This window comes from Nanorana parkeri, unplaced genomic scaffold (genome assembly GCF_000935625.1).
Source record: "Nanorana parkeri isolate BGI_ZX_2015 unplaced genomic scaffold, ASM93562v1 scaffold265, whole genome shotgun sequence".
NCBI classification, from domain to species: domain Eukaryota; kingdom Metazoa; phylum Chordata; class Amphibia; order Anura; family Dicroglossidae; genus Nanorana; species Nanorana parkeri.
Window position 1 is genome coordinate 1,495,435 of NW_017306533.1, and position 18,725 is coordinate 1,514,159.

At 40.1% G+C, this 18,725-nt stretch overlaps 1 protein-coding gene across 1 annotated transcript in view; it reads right to left on the minus strand.

The window, feature by feature from the left end:
* Positions 1–18,725, minus strand: part of LOC108787500 — a 176,851-nt gene that overhangs the window by 119,724 nt on the left and 38,402 nt on the right. Inside the window, exons 17-23 of the mRNA XM_018557073.1 lie at positions 17,931–17,985; positions 15,381–15,526; positions 12,178–12,243; positions 6,641–6,678; positions 2,922–3,061; positions 2,211–2,321; positions 1,126–1,304 (exon numbers count right to left, since the gene is read on the minus strand). Of these exons, the coding sequence (XP_018412575.1) occupies positions 1,126–1,304; positions 2,211–2,321; positions 2,922–3,061; positions 6,641–6,678; positions 12,178–12,243; positions 15,381–15,526; positions 17,931–17,985 (735 nt within the window). The remainder of the gene's footprint in view (positions 1–1,125; positions 1,305–2,210; positions 2,322–2,921; positions 3,062–6,640; positions 6,679–12,177; positions 12,244–15,380; positions 15,527–17,930; positions 17,986–18,725) is intronic.

Sequence of the window (18,725 nt, forward strand, 5' to 3'; positions counted from 1 at the left end):
GCTTAAAGTGACATTAAAGTCAAAAAAAAATTCCCTCCCCCCATGTAAATGTTAGCACTTACCTTAAATGATGTATCTTATTCCGATCTTCTTCTTCTTTCCTGATGTTTTCATCTGTCCCTCCAGCGGTGCGGCGGCTCTCCGATCCAGCACTGACTGCTCTGTCCCTCCGATCCAGCGGTGTCTGCATGCGGGTGCACGCGTCTGTAGACTTACCTTGCGTCTCTGCTCGTCTCCCGGCCGAGAATCCGAACTGGGCATGCGCCCGCCCCAAGATCCTTTGTTCCTGAGCAGTTCCTGAGCAGTTCCTGATTCTCGGCGCGGGAGCGCGCAGCGATAACGAGGTAAGTGTAAACCTCTTATAAGGCATTAAAAAAAAACGTTTTGCCTATATCTACTGCTTCCTAGCAGTAGATATAGGCAAAAAAACGGAGGGTTTAGAACCCCTTTAAGTTCACAATTTTGGACTTTACCATGGGTTCGGCAGATAATTCACAAATCAAACCTAAGGTGCCCATACACTTTGCGATTAACGCACGATAATCGTGGGAAATCCCGCGATCGTACGATAATCGCAAAGTGTATGGCAGGTGTGCGGCCGTTTTTACTGTACGGTCGCACGTCTTTTGTCTAAGGAGCATGTTCGAAAACCAGACGAAAATCTTACGATTTTCGGCTGGTTTGTGGCATGCTCGAGAGACAAATGCCGAACGGGCCAGTATGTGATACGTGGGAGTATCAAAATCAGATTACCTGGTCCCTATGCCTACCACTGGTGACAAAGAGGATCCACACCATACAGTTTATTAGGCTCTGACATTCTCCATCTCCCAGTCCTCAACAGCAAGTTCTTGGCAGCAACATATATGTTTGTTTTTACATAGTTACATAGTATTTGAGGTTGAATAAAGACATTAGTTCATCAAGTCCAACCTATTAGGATCTCATTCTTAGGAGTACTACTTACATAGTAAATTTAAGCAATCTAAATATGCCCCATATTCTTAGGTGCCGTTCACAATTCATGTAAAAATATGTCACATGCCTAAAAGTTCTTATACACTTGATAACAATTACCAGTCCAATGTCATAATATATTTTGTGCTACATGGGTAAAATGCTGACCTGGAATATACCAACAAGTACTGTAACAGATGCAGCAACAAGAACTCTTTGCTCAGCAATTGTTAATTCATCCGTGCCATTTAATATGTTATAATTCACTGTTCCATCCTCATCGACAGGGTCTGGGACTAACCTCATCACAGCTGACCCCACCATTAAGCTTAAAACAGGGAATGGACCTAAAAGAGATTTAAAACAATTACATACCTGTAGTTGCATATAATTTTAACAGTAGTTTGTGCCATTTCTTACAGTTACATTCAGAAGGAAGTTCAGTATACTGTATCATGTTTTGTATGGATATTGTGGACATAACATATTGAATAATCAACCTAATGTATGTTGTGATATATAATGTATCAGTACACAGAATGGCTTTTCATACTGCGTTTAGGGTACAGGCTCTCCCAAACAACTTTTTTTGCCTGTGTTGGATTTCTATTCGCACACACAAACCTAAGCCAAATATAATATTAGCTAAAAGTGTTCCCTTAAAGGAGAACTATGAGGTCAGTGATTTTCACTCATCCTCATAGTTAGAGCAGACGTGTGGCAGACAGGTGGTAGAGCATACCGTCGCTCACTCACTTTCCGATCAACTCCCTGCAGAGAGTGGTGACTGTCAGTCACCGTTCCCCGCAGGGATCCCCCCTCCCATCTCCTATCCTCCAGCACTGACTGGGGGAATGGATGGGGGAGGGGTCGGGCACAGCTGGCTCTGCCTCTAGATAGGTAGAGCCCATTGTCAATCAGCTAGCTGGGTGGATCTCGACAGTATTGTCGGGATCAGTCCCGGCTGCGGCACTCTAAGTATATACCGAGCAATAACCCGCTATATACTGAGCTTTGGGTGATTGGAGGAGGTTGTGAAATGTCCTCCTGTGATCCTAAAGAGAACTATGGTATAAAAAGTTTACCCCATAGTTCTCTTGTTTGAGCAGAACTCTACTCTCTTCTTGTGTCATGTGCTTGTACCAGTTTTGTTTAGGGGTTGCAATCTTTTATTGTATCATGTTCAGCACTGTGTCATATGTTGTAATTTTATTAATAAAGGATGATAATTGTAAAAGAACAATTTTACTTACCAATGGAGATATGTTTAGATGTTCCAAGAAAAAAATATATTATCATGGGATAAAAAGCGGAATAGAGTCCATAAGCTGGAGACACATTTACCAGAAGAGCAAATGCCAAGCCTAGAAAACAGGAATCAACATACCCCATTTTGTGTTATTTCTTTACACACACACACACACACACGCACACACCTGTGCTAATACAATCAGGCAGAATACACAATCCAATGGGGACACTTGTTCTGGTGACAGTTATCTAGGAGAGGAATTCCTCTCACTTTGCAGAGATTTACTCTCAATTTCTGTTGCATCTCCAGAACAGGAAATAAAGTTTAAACCTCCCCAGCAGGACACAGACAGCAAAAAATAAACTGACAGGGGCTTTGACCCTTCCTTACTCTATACAAAACTTAAAATACATTTTGTCAATACATACACTTTAACCCTCCCCTACATGATTAACATGTAACACTTAACCATGCCCTAAAATAATGTCTGAGATCTTAACCACCCCCTCCCCATCACTAACTAATCCTAGCTTTAACCCAAAAAACATAATATAGATAGTGGATATTGGGGTAATTGGGGTAACAATGGCCTTTTTAGCTTACTGATTTATGCTGAATCAAGTTCACATCTGATGCAATATGCATATTCTGAAGACAATATTAAAATAATGGGAAAATATAAATAAATTTGCAGATATATGCATAATGTTACCTTGCAAAACAGACACCATTCCTGTGCTGATGCCAGAGATCATATCACCAAGGAGCCATTCCTTCAGATTGTACATGGGCAGCCAAGAAGCAACTGGTATCAATTTAAATGCAGTTCTCTTGACTTTACCTGTGGGGCATCTGCATGAAAATAAATAAAATGTATTAATAAAAGTGTACTCACTACAATTTTTGCAGCATTGGTTTTAAGAAAATACATAGAATGTGAACCCTGGGTAAGAGGAAAGCTCTTTAAAGTCAAGGAATTCCCCTCCTAGAAAGTTGTCACCAAAACAAGTGTCATCGATGCAAGATTTCTCCTCACTGCCTGCTCCCATGACTCTACAATTGTGGATTTCCTGTCACATCTCCACAGTGCCTGCACCTACATATGTCAGTTATGGCTTGTTTTTAGCTTGTATACTTGTTATTAATATGGAAATATTTGAATGTACATAGCCTGTTGGGGATTATACAACATGTTTTATATTTTGACATACTATAGGTGTAATGTCTTCCTGAAGGAAAATAATTCAAATTAATAATTGCAGCCGTAACATCTACAATAAGAGCTAGACCAGAAAGGAGCAAACCCCGTCAAATGCACATTCCCAATAGGCATAGCATCACATATGTTAATGTAACATAACTCAGCTTATCAGAGTCCTCACAGTACACAAAATCTGGGTTGGATAAAAAACAATTGCTTCTTAGGTGAGGGAATTACTTCTACTATCCCATGTTAGCTGACATGGGATAGTAGACTGACTTTAATGTCAGGTAACACTGACATTTAAATAGGAATTATACTTATACCACAGTTATTGACAAATATAAATACAGAATCGTGACCAGGAACATACAGCATGACAATAGTAACACTGTGATTGGCAATAACAAGTATCATTCAAACATAGAAAACTTTATGGTACAGTAAGTTCTTACTTCAGTCTCCAGTAAGGTGGAATCTGCCTATCCTAATGTGACACTATCATGTAAAAGGTAGACTGCCCATAGGCTAGGCAGAAGACTTAGGGGTCTATTCACAAAGCTGCCGAAGGATCCTTCGGCTAGCTTCGGCACCAGGACCCCTTCGGTTCAGGAGAACCGAGGGGGTGCTGTACGGGCTATTCACAAAAGCCCGTACAGCCCGCGAAAGCAGCCGAACCATTAGCCGAACCCAACGACCGAGACATCAGCCGAACATTCCGGCGAACACACCCGATCTTAGACGAGCAACCCGGCGAACCTAACCGATCCCAGCCGAGTATTCCGGCGAACACACCCGATCACGGCCGAGCGGCTCAGTCGAGCGTTGAGCCGTGCTGAAAGACGAAGCTGGCCGAGTGGCCGGCCATTGGCCGGCCGACAGCCTGCTTCTGACAGCTGGGTGGAGCCAGCCGTGATCTTACGGCTGGACAGCCGATCCAGATGTTGGATCGGCTGAGTCGAACTCCTTCTGCACTTCGGGTCAGCCGAACATGCTGAGCATGTTCGGCTGATCCGAAGCCACACGAAGCAAGCCGATGTACGGCTGATTTCAGCCGATATACGGCTGAAATCAGCCGTACCAGCCTGAAGTGAATAGCCGAACGGTGTTCGGCTCACTTCACTTCTGATCGGTCATTCACTCGGCTGCCCTCGGCAGCTTTGTGAATAGACCCCTTAGTCTGTCATTCTTTTACAAGAACACCTGCAATGACAAAAGCACCCATGCTGACTCTACTAAAAATACTAAGTAATTGATCCAAAGCAAGAACACTACAAGTGAAGACAGTGTACATGTTCCAGGCTAATAAATGGAAAATTACTGATAGAAGAGGATCAACATAACAGCTACACAATTTACATCATCATAAGGAGGTCAGCAATGACAGTTTGCATAGTTCTCTCAGGACAGAGGTCTTTTAATAGTTTCCTCTGTGATCAGTCACTATTTTGAAAAATATATTGCCTCTTTGAAACATAAGAAATATACACTTACCGAAAGCACTCCTTGAAATGATCCAGAAGAGTTTTATGATACCTGAAGACTTTTTTATGCTTTGCAGAGAAAGCATTTTCTGAGTAGATGGGCCTGGCCACCATGTAGTGACTTCTTATGTTCTCAGTCATCACTTCCAAATATTTCCTGATGTGTGGTATCATGATTGTGGTTCATTTCTACGTAGCAGATGACTGGATGGAAAGGAGGGTACATTACGTCTAGAAAGGATCAGATGTCATTAACTACTAATACACAGTAATAAAAGTTCACTTCTCAGGTAGTTGTACATTGCATATTTAATGTTTCATGCTGATTTTCAGTTCTATAAATATTCAATAATCAAATCAGGTTACACAGTAGAAAGAGGAATTTATTTAGCTAATGAATCCCCATAAGAAATGATAAAGGAGAGCCAGTATGCCGGTGTTTAAGTTTCAGTCATTTCTATAGCAACTAGTCAAAGTCCCTCTTTCATTAATAAAGGTACATGTAACTACCGTAGTAAAAATTGAAATCTAATTGGTTTATAAGTAGTCGGTTCTGGTTAGGAATTAAAGAGTAATTACAGGCATAAAAATAAAACCAGTCATTGAGCTACTAAAGGCAAAATCTGGAAAAACATGATAATATACACACTGTGGGTGTGTAAGTTATCATTAAAAAGCTGTGTGTCATGTATTGAGGGCTGCTACAAAGCATAAAATTCTTAACTTGCAGCATGCCGGCTCCTACACATAACAGTCCAGCTTCTGGGCACTTGATGCAACTTAAGTAGTGAAGTGCTACAGTCACATCCCCCCCCTCCTCACTACCTGCCCTTTCACAAAATGCCTTGTATTCAAAAAGAATACCAGGCGTTCTGTGATTGGGGAAGGAGAGGAGGGAGGGATGTAAAATTGTCTTTCCTCCTCCAATCATAAAGTGTGCTTTTACTGCTTGTTCACAAAATGTAAATGATTTATTTGCATAGTCCTGTCATAGGCTCACGTTAAAGGAGAACTATGAGGTGAGTGAAAATCACCCAGCCTCATAGTTCGAGCCGACGTGTGACAATGAAAATGTCACACGTTGGCTCAATAGATCGGGAAGTGAGCGAACACATACCGTCGTTCGCTCACTTCTCGACCCTGTCCCTGCAGAGAGCTGTGACTGTCACTCACGGCTCCCTGCAGGGATTCCCCCTCCCCTGTCCAATCCTCCAGCGCTGACTGGCGGAACGGCCGGGGGAGGGGGCAGGTACAGCTGGCTCTGCCTCTAGATAGGCAGAGCCAGCTGTCAATCACACAGCTGGGTGGATCCAGACAGTAATGTCAGCATCCGTCCCGGCTGCGGCGGTCCCAGTATACTGTGAGCTGTAGCTCGCGGTATACTAAGCTTTGGGTCATGGAAGGACGCTAGTTTGTGTCCTCGAGTGACCCTTAAGAGAACTATGGGGAAAAACACTTATCCCTATAGTTCTCCTTTAACCTTTGTTTTTGAGCAAGAAAATTAGTTAAAATTATTGTGCATTTATTATTTTTATGGATATTAAGGTAAAATGTTCAATTGCACATGTTAGGCCACAGTACCAATAACTATAATTTTTGCAATCTCACAGGCTTTGTCCAACAGCCAAATCCACTATTATGTGCTCTAGTAGTGTAGGCAAGGAGCTTCCAGAGCTTGTGTCTCAGTAATAACCTTCTGCCATCTGCTGGCAACATAAAGGATCCACCTAGATCCACCAATTTTACCTGGGGACAGTACTATCATACTGAAGCATGAACCTGGACTTTGGAGCAAGCAGACAATGAAAATTACATTTATCTGTATTAAAGGACTTGTTCAAAGTTGTTGCATAGCTCCCTCTCCTGGAATTAGTAGGTTCAGCATGGAAAAATCAAAGATTCTGACTGCAATGGGCAGCAAAAACAGTTCTTTCCTCTGACATTTACTTCTGCATGATTTGCACTGCAAGAAAGAATAATAGATAAAGAAAAATAAAGCTATATAAAAATGATAAAGCCACTAAGACAATAACTGCCTTATTAGATTTCACACCCAGACTAAACAGCAATAAGCCAAAAGGAGTGATAGGGGAAGCAATCTACCATTGATATATTAGAAAATCATTTTTTATTTGTAATACTTTTTATGTTTTCAGGAGGTTGGGGAGATTTTTTTTTAGCAATTAGGCTGCTTGTCTCCGGATTACTTTTTTTAGAGTCATCTAAACAAATTCCTTGTATGGCTCTTCTTTTTACCTCAGGCACAAATGCGACTGCCAATACCAACATTGCCACCACTGTCCCCCTACAATTTTTACTGGCACTATACTGTCAATTCTCATTGTTAAATTAGTGGTCATGGTTTATTTTTAGATGATGAATTTTTACAAAGTAGTAAACAGCTAACCAATAGTCGAAAAAAAATATTTTTACCTAACTTGAATGTGTTGGAGACTGAGCTTCTGGGTCAACAGTTCTGGGTCTTCTTTGTCATATTTTTCCTTTCAAGATGTGCCAAATATTTTCAATTGGTGAAAGGACTAGACTGCAGGCAGGCCAGTTAAGCACCTGGACTCTTCCACTACGAAGCCATGCTGTTGTCATAGATGCAGTATGTGGTTTTGCCCTGTCCTGCTGAAATATGCAAGGCCTTAACTGAAAAAGACATTGTCTGGATGGGACCGTATGCTGCTCTAAGGGCTTGTTCACACCATTTTCTGGTCCAGATCTGGAGCAGATCTGCAGACGCTGTGCTATGTGTGGAGTGCGTTTTTGACGCGTTTTTACCGCGTTCCAGTTAAAAGTGGGACTGTCAGTATGTTAGCTGCAGTGCGGTGCGTTTTCGACGCGTCCGTGCATTTCCGGTCCGTTTCCGGTGAAAATGTGACATGCAGTATTTTTTTCTGTCTGGACCGGAACGGACTGCGCCGGTGAGAACTGTAGCCCATAAAACACATAGGGAGACATTGGGATGCATTTTGGGTGCAGGAGCGCACGGTTCTGGTACGGACAGAATCCGGGCATCGCGTGAACAAGCCCTAACACCTGAATATTTTTTTCACAATTGATGGTGCCACTCCAGATGTGCAAGATGTCCATTCCAGATGCACTAATGCACCCCCATACCATCAAAGATGCAGTCTTTTGAACTAACCACCGATAAGAAGCCAGAAGGTCCCTCCCATCTTTAGTCCGGAGGATGCGGCTTCCATGGCTGCCAAAAAGAATGTCAAATTTAGATTCGTCTGACCACAAAACAGTTTTTCACTTTGCAACAGACCATTTTAAATGAGCTATGGCTCAGAGAAGATGGCAGCATTTCCAGATCATGTTCAGATATGGCTTCTTCTTTGCATGATAGATTTATTTTGCATTTTGTGATGGCACGGTGAACTGTGTTCACAGACAGTGATTTTTGGAAGTACTCCTGACCCCTCGCAGTGATGTCCATCACAGAATTATGCCTGTTCTTAATGCAGTGCCATCTGAGGGCCCGAAGATCATGGGCGTCTCTTGCGCACAGACATTTCTCCAGTTTCTCTGAGTATTTTGATGATAATATGTACTGTAGATGATAATATATCCTAAAACAACCACTTGTACACGTCAGATTTGTGTTTTTGGCCGCAGGAATCGTAGGTTTCTGCTGCAGGAATCCTTAAATGCACATTCACACCTGTAGATGATGATATATTTCAAGTCTTTGCATTTTTATGTTGAGGAACATTATTTTGATATTGTTCAAAACATTTTTTAGATGCAGTATTTCACAAATTGTGAACCTCTGCTAATCTTTACTTCTGGGACACTCTGACTCTCTAAGATGCTCTTTCTATACCCAATCACGTTACTGATCTGTTGCCAATTAACCTAATTTGTTGCAAAATGTTCTTCCAGCTCTTCTTTGTTAGTATTACTTACTTTGCCAACTGTTTATTGCCCTGTCCAAACTTTTTTGAGATGTGTTGCTGCCATCATTTTTTTTTAAAATTGTATATTTTCTCAGTTTAAACATTTCTTATGTTTTCTATTTTGTATTGGGTTCAGGAGATTTGCAAATCATTGCATTGTGTTTATATGTAGATTTTACACAGTGTCCCAACCTTTTTGGAATTGGGGTTGTATTTTTAGAAATTCCTCTCCTTAGATATGATGATGGTTGTCAGGACAAGGATATATGCGCACTAACATCAGCATTGTAATAGTAATACATATTATAGTTGTGTTGCCTTCCATCTGCTCATCACTTCCAGCAACTTCCTGGATTCGCAGTGTGCTTTGCATCTCTTTACATCCTGCTTGATGTGATGCAATCTCAATTTCTCGAGGCTACAGAGCCAATAATGCATTGCTTCCAACAAGCAATAATAATGTTGCATTGTTCAGACATTGAGTTGTAGTTCAGAAGGAAGGCTCTGTGAATTGTGACACAAAGAAGTGCAATTTTACAGGGCTAAGTGAGATTATGTCAATGCACTGTGGAAGTACATCTCATGGGCGCCCTCAAAAGGTAAGCAAACATCTACAATGATATGGTTATTAGGAGTGGGATTGAACTTCAATATAGAAATACATATTTATTTTTAGTTTTGACCCTTTAACTAACTGCTGTGATAGAGTAGAGGCTGCTGGATAAGTACGTTATTTTAACACTGAGAAATGCATGACGATTTAAAATCTCATCTAGCCTATTCAGGTGACTGCCAGCAATTGGTTAATTCTTTTAGCATCAAGAGAGTAAGGCTAAATTCACAATAGTTGTGAATGTGCGTTTTAGGTATCGCAAATATTCAATTCCGGGTGACAGTGGCCACATTTGAGACAGTCTGCTGACACTCCGCATGTAATTGTACAGTACGTGATAAAATTACATGCAGTTAGGAAGAGATCACTATCCCTAGATGCAACAATTGTTAATGATCTCTTCCTACGATTGTGGAATACATACGATTACATGCGGAGTGCCTGTGGGCTGCCACTTTTAGATGTGACTGCTGTCACCCGATCATTATCTTGAACGGGTGACATTGGCCCTTGTACATGGGGTTTCTGGCCACAGGAATCATAGGTTTCTGCTGCAGGAATCCCTAAAGGTACATTCACACCCGGTGTGAATGAATCCTAAAACAACCGCTTGTACACCTCAGATTTGGGTTTTTGGCAGCACGATTAGTAGGTTTCTGCTGCAGGAATCCTTAAACGCACATTCACAATTAGTGTAAATTAATCTTAAAATAACTTGACCCTAATTAACACAGCTTGGCCTCGTTAGCTAACAGGGCTCATTTAGTTAATTAACTGTAAATCTCCACCCAATAAATTATGTGATCCATTAATGCTAAATATGCACATTGAATGTTCACAGAACGTATTGTGTGAAGATTGCCAAATCCTTTAGTAAATCAATCAAAATCAATTTTGTGAATATTAACTTCAATTATCCAGTTGTGTGCAGGTGAAATAAGTAAACAGAAATTTGCTTTTTATGATTGTTGGATAATTGAAGTGAAGATTCACACAATGTATTATTATTTATTAAAATTGCCAACTTTGGTAAATCAGACTCAATATATATGTGGAAGCCTGAAGCAACAGTCAAGGTTTGACATTTACACACAATTTCAGGAAAGGTCTTTAATATTGTCAATTATTTGTTCTCTAAGCAGTGCATTAAATTTTATTTGTACAACATCAATAAAAATAAATACATATACAATAAGTGGTTAAATAAGAACCAGTTCAATATATTGCTCAGATCTGTCTCATTTAATAGCAAATGTTTCTTCTTTTTGAAAAATCTATATTTATTAAAAAATTTCATAATTTTAAAATGTTGTAAAATGAGCTGCATTTACAAGCAAAGCATATTGTTCACATTGGTTATTTCCCTAACAGCCTTCCAGTCATGGTAAAGTATTAATTCCCGTAATGTCCTCTTCCTGTGTAGAATGTCAGGTTTTGGGTCAGTCGTTCAATGAAAATTACTGTACAGGATTCACCTTAGAATTTAGTTTCATTTGGCACCTGAAAAGCAAACACAGATACAGAGCTATGAATAAGAGTATGGCATTAAAAATACCAAAATCTACATACATTCATTAAAGAATATTGAACTGTAGTTTATTGGAGCCTTGTATTTAAAGTGAACCTCTGCGGACAGAAATATGGCACTGATGACTTAATTTGAAAGGTGAGGGCCCCAGGACTGCCATACTTTTTTTTTTAAGCTTTACTACCTAGAAAGACATTGACTCGCAATAAACATTTACAAGGTTATTCACAAAAGGGTGAAGAGTTTGGAGAGGGCAGGAGAAGTGAACAATCTAGGACAACATAGCTGATTTGGAAAAATTCTCCAATTCAGCTCACTTTACAGTTCAGCTACTTTGTCCTAGAGTGTCCACTTCTCCTACCTTCTCCAAACTCTTCACCCTTTTGTGAATAACCCTGTCAGACTTTTTAAACTTCCCTGGCTGCATGCTTATTTCATATCAGTGACAACCCTGGAACCTGCATTTTTAAAGCATGCCAGGAATGGCAGCATATGTATTTCTATCCTCGCAGGCCCCACATAGAATGACCCAATCCTTAACTGATATGTTTATGTAAATGTATAAATAAATCTGAACATGTTGAAAGCTTGCTATCCCTGCAGAACTTTGGACTTAGTGGGGAATAAAAAAAAGTCATATATTGAACTTCGAAAAGGGACAAATTGGTCACCATTATTTATGGGTAAAACTGTGCAGGTTTGATCCCCCAATGGTTCATAGAATCTTGCTTAGCAGACAGGATAGTGCATTGTGGCAGCTCCAACAGTGTACATTGTATTGCACACTACCAGAGCTGTCACTGTTTAAATTTTTTTCCCCCTTTTTCTTAACTTTATCGGTAATGTACGATGTGTACACTCCATTTAGGTCCCCGCACAGCAATGTGGTGTGCTACAGTGACCTGAGGTGCATTTTTGCACAGTGCAGTACACTGCCCATCACAGCCGTGCGTTGGTGTGAACAGGGCATATAGAAAACAATTGTTCAGAATATGTAAATACTTTGGTGTGCATGATCTGGGCATTGGTTTACTTTAACTAATCATAACAAAGCAGTTCTTGTTTCTGACAGTTTTTAAGTTTATATTTAATTTGGGGTTTTTTCTGAAAAAAGGAGAAATCATTAAAATAATCATGATCACAAATTGTGATTTTGTTGTGATTTGTCCTTGGTATTTTGTTTATTGCACACCATGTTTAATAAACTCTTAAGGATACCATGTTAACTTACATCAAAGACTTCACTGTAGATGTTTCCATTTGTAACTCCATTTGCAAAGGTAGGAATATTGTTTTCCTGTGTTAAAGACAGGGGCACAGGTACTTTTAATGGCTGGAACACACACAAACTAGTATATACACACATACACACACACACTCTCAAAGATTGAACTATATGGACCTGTGCTTTTATTCAACCTCAAATACTATGTAATTATGTAAAGACACAACATTACGAAATTTTGGTGCTTTACTACCTAGGAACAACAGCAAAAGGTTTCCCAGCACACTCACCAGCCAGCATGCAAAAAAACATGTCTACCACTAAGGTTATAAACAGAGGTTTTAGATGCATGTCTTCTGCAGAATATGTGAAAGCTGCACCGCCTCGCAAGGGCACCTCTATATAGTGCGGTCCTAACCCCCGCACATCACAACGGCAGTTGAGGGCACCAATGTGTCACTGCACCAAATCAGGTGCCAGATTATCTTTTGAGAGCTGCCGTTGTGATGTGCGGGGTCCCTTGTGTGTCCCTGTGCCTTTAAGGAGGTTGGGCTGCCTCCTGGCAAATCTGCACCCAATTTTATCTTTTGCTACATGTGCTCCAAGATGGAGACTCTCATAGATTAGAGTTAGGACCACACTATATAGAGGTGCCTTGGCGCGGCTGTGCTGCTTTCACATATTCTGCAGAAGACGTGTATCTAAACCTCTGTTTTTAACCCTAGTGGTAGGCACGTTTTTTTTGCATGCTGGCTGGTGAGTGTGCTGGGAAACATTTTGCTGTTGCACTGTATAAAGCCCTTCCATGTGCACCTTGTTTTAAAGCTGGTGATAAGTTGATGAGTGCATTTGCCATATGTTTTGCTTCACTACCTAGGAAGTCACTTAATTGGAACAAGCATGCAGCCAGCTTAGTCTGAAAAGTCTACACTCCTGCCTTGATCACTTGATCCAGGCCAGTGAGTGATGTGGTTGTGAAACCTGGATTAAGTAAAAATCTTACACCTTTAAAAAACAAGTCAATAATGGCAACACCTATGTTTCTACACTTACAGGTTCACTTTGAAGGTTTGTTATCATATAAGTAACCAATCCAATATCATAGTATTGCCTGTGGAAAAGACAAAAAAGGAGGTTTGTCTTTACGTCTGCTGACATAATGTCTGCAGGGGCGTATCTGCCGCGAGGCAAACAAGGCGTTTGCCTGGAGTGGCAGATTCGCTGAGGGCGGCGTTGCTGCCTTGCCTAGGACAAAGCTGCACATCCCCCCCCCAGGCGCCGCTGCCTTGCCTAGGGCAGCAGCAAAGTTAAATACGCCGCTGAATGTCTGCCTTCTGATGCTTCCCAAAGAAGCTGGTGACACTGCCGCATCTCCTGGCAGAGTTGGAAGCTAGAATCAGTCCATTGACAGAGTAAATTCTAAAAGGATTTTGAGCTCCCAGAAAACCAGGGATACGTTTTTTTGTTGTTTTTTTTTTACGGTTTAAAGCTATTGTAATGAGGGTGCAGGGGCTGACAATAAAGTGGACCATCCATTTGCCATTTTTCCACATTAATAGTGTTCTGGTATACAATCTTGGTGCTGCAATGTAAAGTCACTGACATAAATGACTGATGTTTCCTCACTGACATTTCAGATTCAGAAGCATCACTTCAAGAGCCAACCACTATAAGCCACCACTATAACAGTCAGAAAAATTAAAGCAGAACTTGAGACAAATATCATATTCTCTGGGTCTGTTATATGCCCCTGTTGTCATGGTAATATCATACACCTGATGGTTGATTATAGTAAAAAAAAATGTCTATTGAAGCTCTGCTTTCTAAAGGTGCCCATACACCTTACGACCATCGCAAGACTTTTGTCTTGCGATGGTCGTATGCTTATTGAAAGCTCGTATGATCTGCCCACCTTGGACGGGCAGATCGTACTTGCGATCATCGAAAGCCCGCCCTGCTGAGGGGCGGGCTTCCGATGACGGCAATGCAGAACGGGCAGTGTGCGTGTGCGCACACCGGCCCGTTCCGCAGCTATCGGACGAGCAGGCTAGAAACCCGCCGACAATTGTACGATTCTCGGCGGGTTTTCGAGCATGTTGGTTCGACAAAAGACGTGCGACCGTACAGTAGAAACGGTCGCACGTCTTCGTTCACACTGCTCAAATCTCGTACGATCGCGGGATTTCGCCTGATTCTCGTACAAGAATCAAACAGTGTATGGGCACCTTTAATCACATCTTTACACCCAGCCTGCTCATTAGACAATGAAAGAACAGGCTTATTAGGTTATGCCTGTGCACATCCTTTGTGTTGAGCTTTTAAGTTGAAGGTGCTGCATCTCCTGCTACAAGGCTGCGTGGTGATTGCAGGAGGCTAGCATCAAGACAGAATTATAAATTCTATGCCAGCTGTATTTGAGATACATTTGATTTTTTGTTTAATTATTTTAATCATAGTCTTGACACACAATCATGTTACTGATAAAAGCCCACATTTCCTTTGAAATGCCATTGGTTCCAATGTGTGCAATTGGCCAGACAGCACAAGCAATATGTCTGCTGCTGGCATACATTAGAAGAGCTTATTGGAAAATCATAGTGAAAGACCACAAGGTAGAAGTACTGCCAACAGAGCCCATGTCTGTAGATGGGAAAATTAGATTTACAGTCACATGCAGTATACAATGCAGCAACCAACAGATATGGGTTTTGGGAGATTATGCTGAATATTACGTCCAGTGTATTCCCAACTGTGTACAGCACCAGGGTAGGGCATGAAGTAAAACAGACTCCCATTGAAGCTGGAGAATTTACAAATACTTGGAATAAAGACAGAGTGGAGTCATACACTCTACTTTAAATGCCTTTGTATATCTCATAAGATTGAAGAAAATTATATATCAAATAAAAACAGTAGAGAGGCATATCGTTTAATTTAAGCGTCTTCAAACAACTTAAAAAATTGTAAAGAAATGTTGTAATTGACTTTGAATTTAAAAACAGTTTATATTGGGAAGGGAAGTGGTTTACAGTATGCATCCATGCACCAGTAATTGACTACTTCATAAAGGTTCCATCCAACGCCATGCTAGTTATGGTGGGAATGTAGTAATATACTATATTTTCCAACTTATTACATTTTTCTAAATCAAAAAAGCTTAAATGTTTGATTAAAGGGTCATATGATAATAAAGCATGCACTTGAGTTACCTTGCTGGTTCCATTTTTTAATGCGAGCTGAAGGCCTTTCTTTTCGAGAACATGTAGTACGGCATCATGCACAGTGAGAAAAAACATTGATGTTTGAATGTCATTATCAAAAAATGAGCTCCGTTTTAACTTCTCCATTACAGAATCTGATAAATAAAAAATAAATAGTTGGTTACTATTCCATTGCAATGCACATAGCAGTTAACATTTATTTAATTTAGGTGGCAGTGTTTTATTATGATCTGCTTGTTTTATCTTCTATCATCCATATATAGGGAGTTCATTTACGGGCTGGTAAAGTAAAATGGCACTTTCCCAGAAGTGCTTATTCAGAGAGGGTGATTCCTTGGAATATTGGGGGCTCATTCAGTAAGGCATTTGTGACACATTTCTGGTGGTGTTTACGTAGTCAGAAGCTTTGCCCCAAATTCATAAAAACCTGAAACATTTTCATTGTACTGACGTGTGTCAACTAATTCAGGCAATCCTTATATGCAACAATTTAACTATATGACGCTATTGTTACAAGAAATTTCTAAAAAATGACTACCATATCGATGATCAGGAAAGTCGATGCAAATAAGATCTCTTCTATGTTAGAGTACAATGTTGATTGTGTTGCAAGTGTAATTATTGTGTGACATCTTTGAAACAATTCTGCAACAAATTTGTCCTTAAGTTCACCTGTAACTGATATTTGATACATACCATTGCTCTCCCAACTTATACCAACTCCATATAGATTCTCTACCTGTGAAAACCCACCAGGAGAGATATTTGTGACAATTCTGTCATAGCTATGACAGTTTCATATACACCTTACTGACAAGCACATGAGTCTGTCATAAGTTCCTTCCTCCATTTGTTGCACATACTGCGAGACCAGAATTACAACGCCTTTACTAAAAGGCCCAAAGACTCATGCGCTACTGCCCAAAAGGTAGGTGTTCTATGTCAGCAAATGATGTATGTGAAGCACAATCTCTAATACATCCCCCATCAAAATAAAGAATAAACTGCTGCAAGTATAAAGGGCCTGCATATACCTGCAGCAACTTTCAAACCCTTCCATCATGGCCTGGGTCATTCTGACAAAGCTTCATCACACCCTGATCATGTCAAAGCTTGCCAACCCCTTTCTGCTTCCTGCAAGTAAAGGTGATCATCAAAGTGATACATGGGGGCTTACTGACAATCCCCAGTGGCAAGTGTTGAAACTTTACCAAAAAAAGGGGCCATGATTCAGTCATGATTGGTTGTTTTAGGAGGCTTCTTTGAGAATGTTCAGGTACCTCTAGGTGCCTGCACTTTATTTTATTGTAAAGGTAGATTCTCTTTAATAGGCTGCTATATAGAACTATGTTGCTCTGAACCATGTTTACTACACTGTGCCTTGTGCTGGACCTCTGATTTGAGCAGCTAGACTTATGAGATTGATTACTGTGTTAAAAACAGTACATTAAAAAAAGGTATAAATTATGTTTGTAAAAGAGGAAAGGCCGGGTGTTTAATGAAATATCGCTTGTAACACCTGCCCTGTACTGCTTCCTCTAGGTCTGACACCAGTTAATGACTGGGTATCTTAGAGACATGTAACCCCCGCAAAAAAATTGTTTAGTTTCGGATTGATTCAGATTTTTATTGCTTTTGTTTTTCGGATTTCATATCCGAAATTCAATTTGGTTCATTATTTGGGTTTTGTATCCATCCAAACTTTTGTTTCGGATGGAAGATCCACAACACAAAGTCGCATGACTGTGCCTGTAATGCAACCCCCAACAGCCAAAACACATCTGATTGGCCAAAGAACAGTCACATGTCCGTTTTAGTTTCTTTTTACCAAAATTCATACAGATCCAAATTTTCGTTAAAGAAGCATTTGGATTCGTTTGCATTTGGACGTGTTTGAATACGGAAATTTAGATGCATCCGAATGTCTGAATTTAACTATTTGTACGAATGTCTATTTGGAATGAAACAACATTTACATGTCTAATATCTTGATGATGCCTGCGATAAAGAAGCGACAAGGAAAGGTTAGTATCAGTGGGCAGGGGCTTTGCACTGAATGGACAATGTGACAGTGTCTCTTTGAAGGAGAATTATAGCCTTTATGTTTGTTTTAAGATAAATTTAGATTTTAAATGTACATGAGAGGCAAACATATTTTCATAATACATATGCAGGCACTGCTTCCTGCTAAGCAGTACTGCAGAGTACTAGTGCCTTGCTGACCTTGTCTGATAGAAATCAATAAACTCTGTACACGCTCTAATGACAGAAACTCCATCGAGTTATTGGTAGCCAGAGAACATGTGATCTCTGGTTAGGGAATAAGGTCACATAAGATTTTTTTAGCGTAATTATTTATTAGGTAATGTTGTCATTTTGGCCTACTGAATTGTGCAGATTTTATTAAATGGCCCAATTTATTACATGGTTAGTTTAGATGAAGCAGTTCTAGAATCAGTAACAAAAACATATTTTTTACATTTGTAGTTTTAGTCATGAAGCAATTGTGAACACAGTAGATGCAGCATATGTACTTACCATCCACTGCAACAATGTACATGTCCACTTCAACCTTGATAAATTCATTTAAAATCTGCAAAACGGCATTATTTACATAGTGATTAATTCTAATTACATAGAACACTAAATTTACCATCTGTGACTTAGATTTAGAAATTAACATTTTCTCTGGGCAAAAAATGACCTTGAAGCAAAATATACTCACCTAACTCTGTCATCTAGGTCACTCCCTAGCATGGTTTCTGGGTGTAATCCAGTGCTACAGTTGTGCCTAAGCCTGCCAGTCCCCTCCTACTGATGTCACTTCTCTTCTGGTTCCTGAGAGGACCCTGCTGCTAAACAGCCAATGAAATGTGTCCACATCACGCAGGCAGTGTCATGGACACATGAAGAAAGACTTGACCTTGTGTAAAGAGAAGAGGAGAGAAAACTTGGGAGTGGAGTGTCATCTCACCAAGCTTCAGTTAAGTAAAAAAGGCATTCGATTATTTTTTTCATGCCAGTGGTCAGTTAAAGGGGGTGGGAAGGAGGGGTGGTAGAAGGTTCATGTTTTGGTCAGAGATGGGCTTTAAAAATAAAAATGTCACCTTATTTACTAACTGTGAATATTCACTTTGAAAAATTACCAGTTTCTACCCAGTTATGTACACCATGGGGTTGTACTTTGAAAAGTGTAGGATTGTGCTAGAATATACATGGTTGCTTTAAGTAAATAAAGCTTTTTTCTTCTTCAAATTATTGAGTATTCGCTTTGCTAAATAAACAGTCTCTATTCTGTTAGTAATATTTCATATTCACTTTCTATATATATAT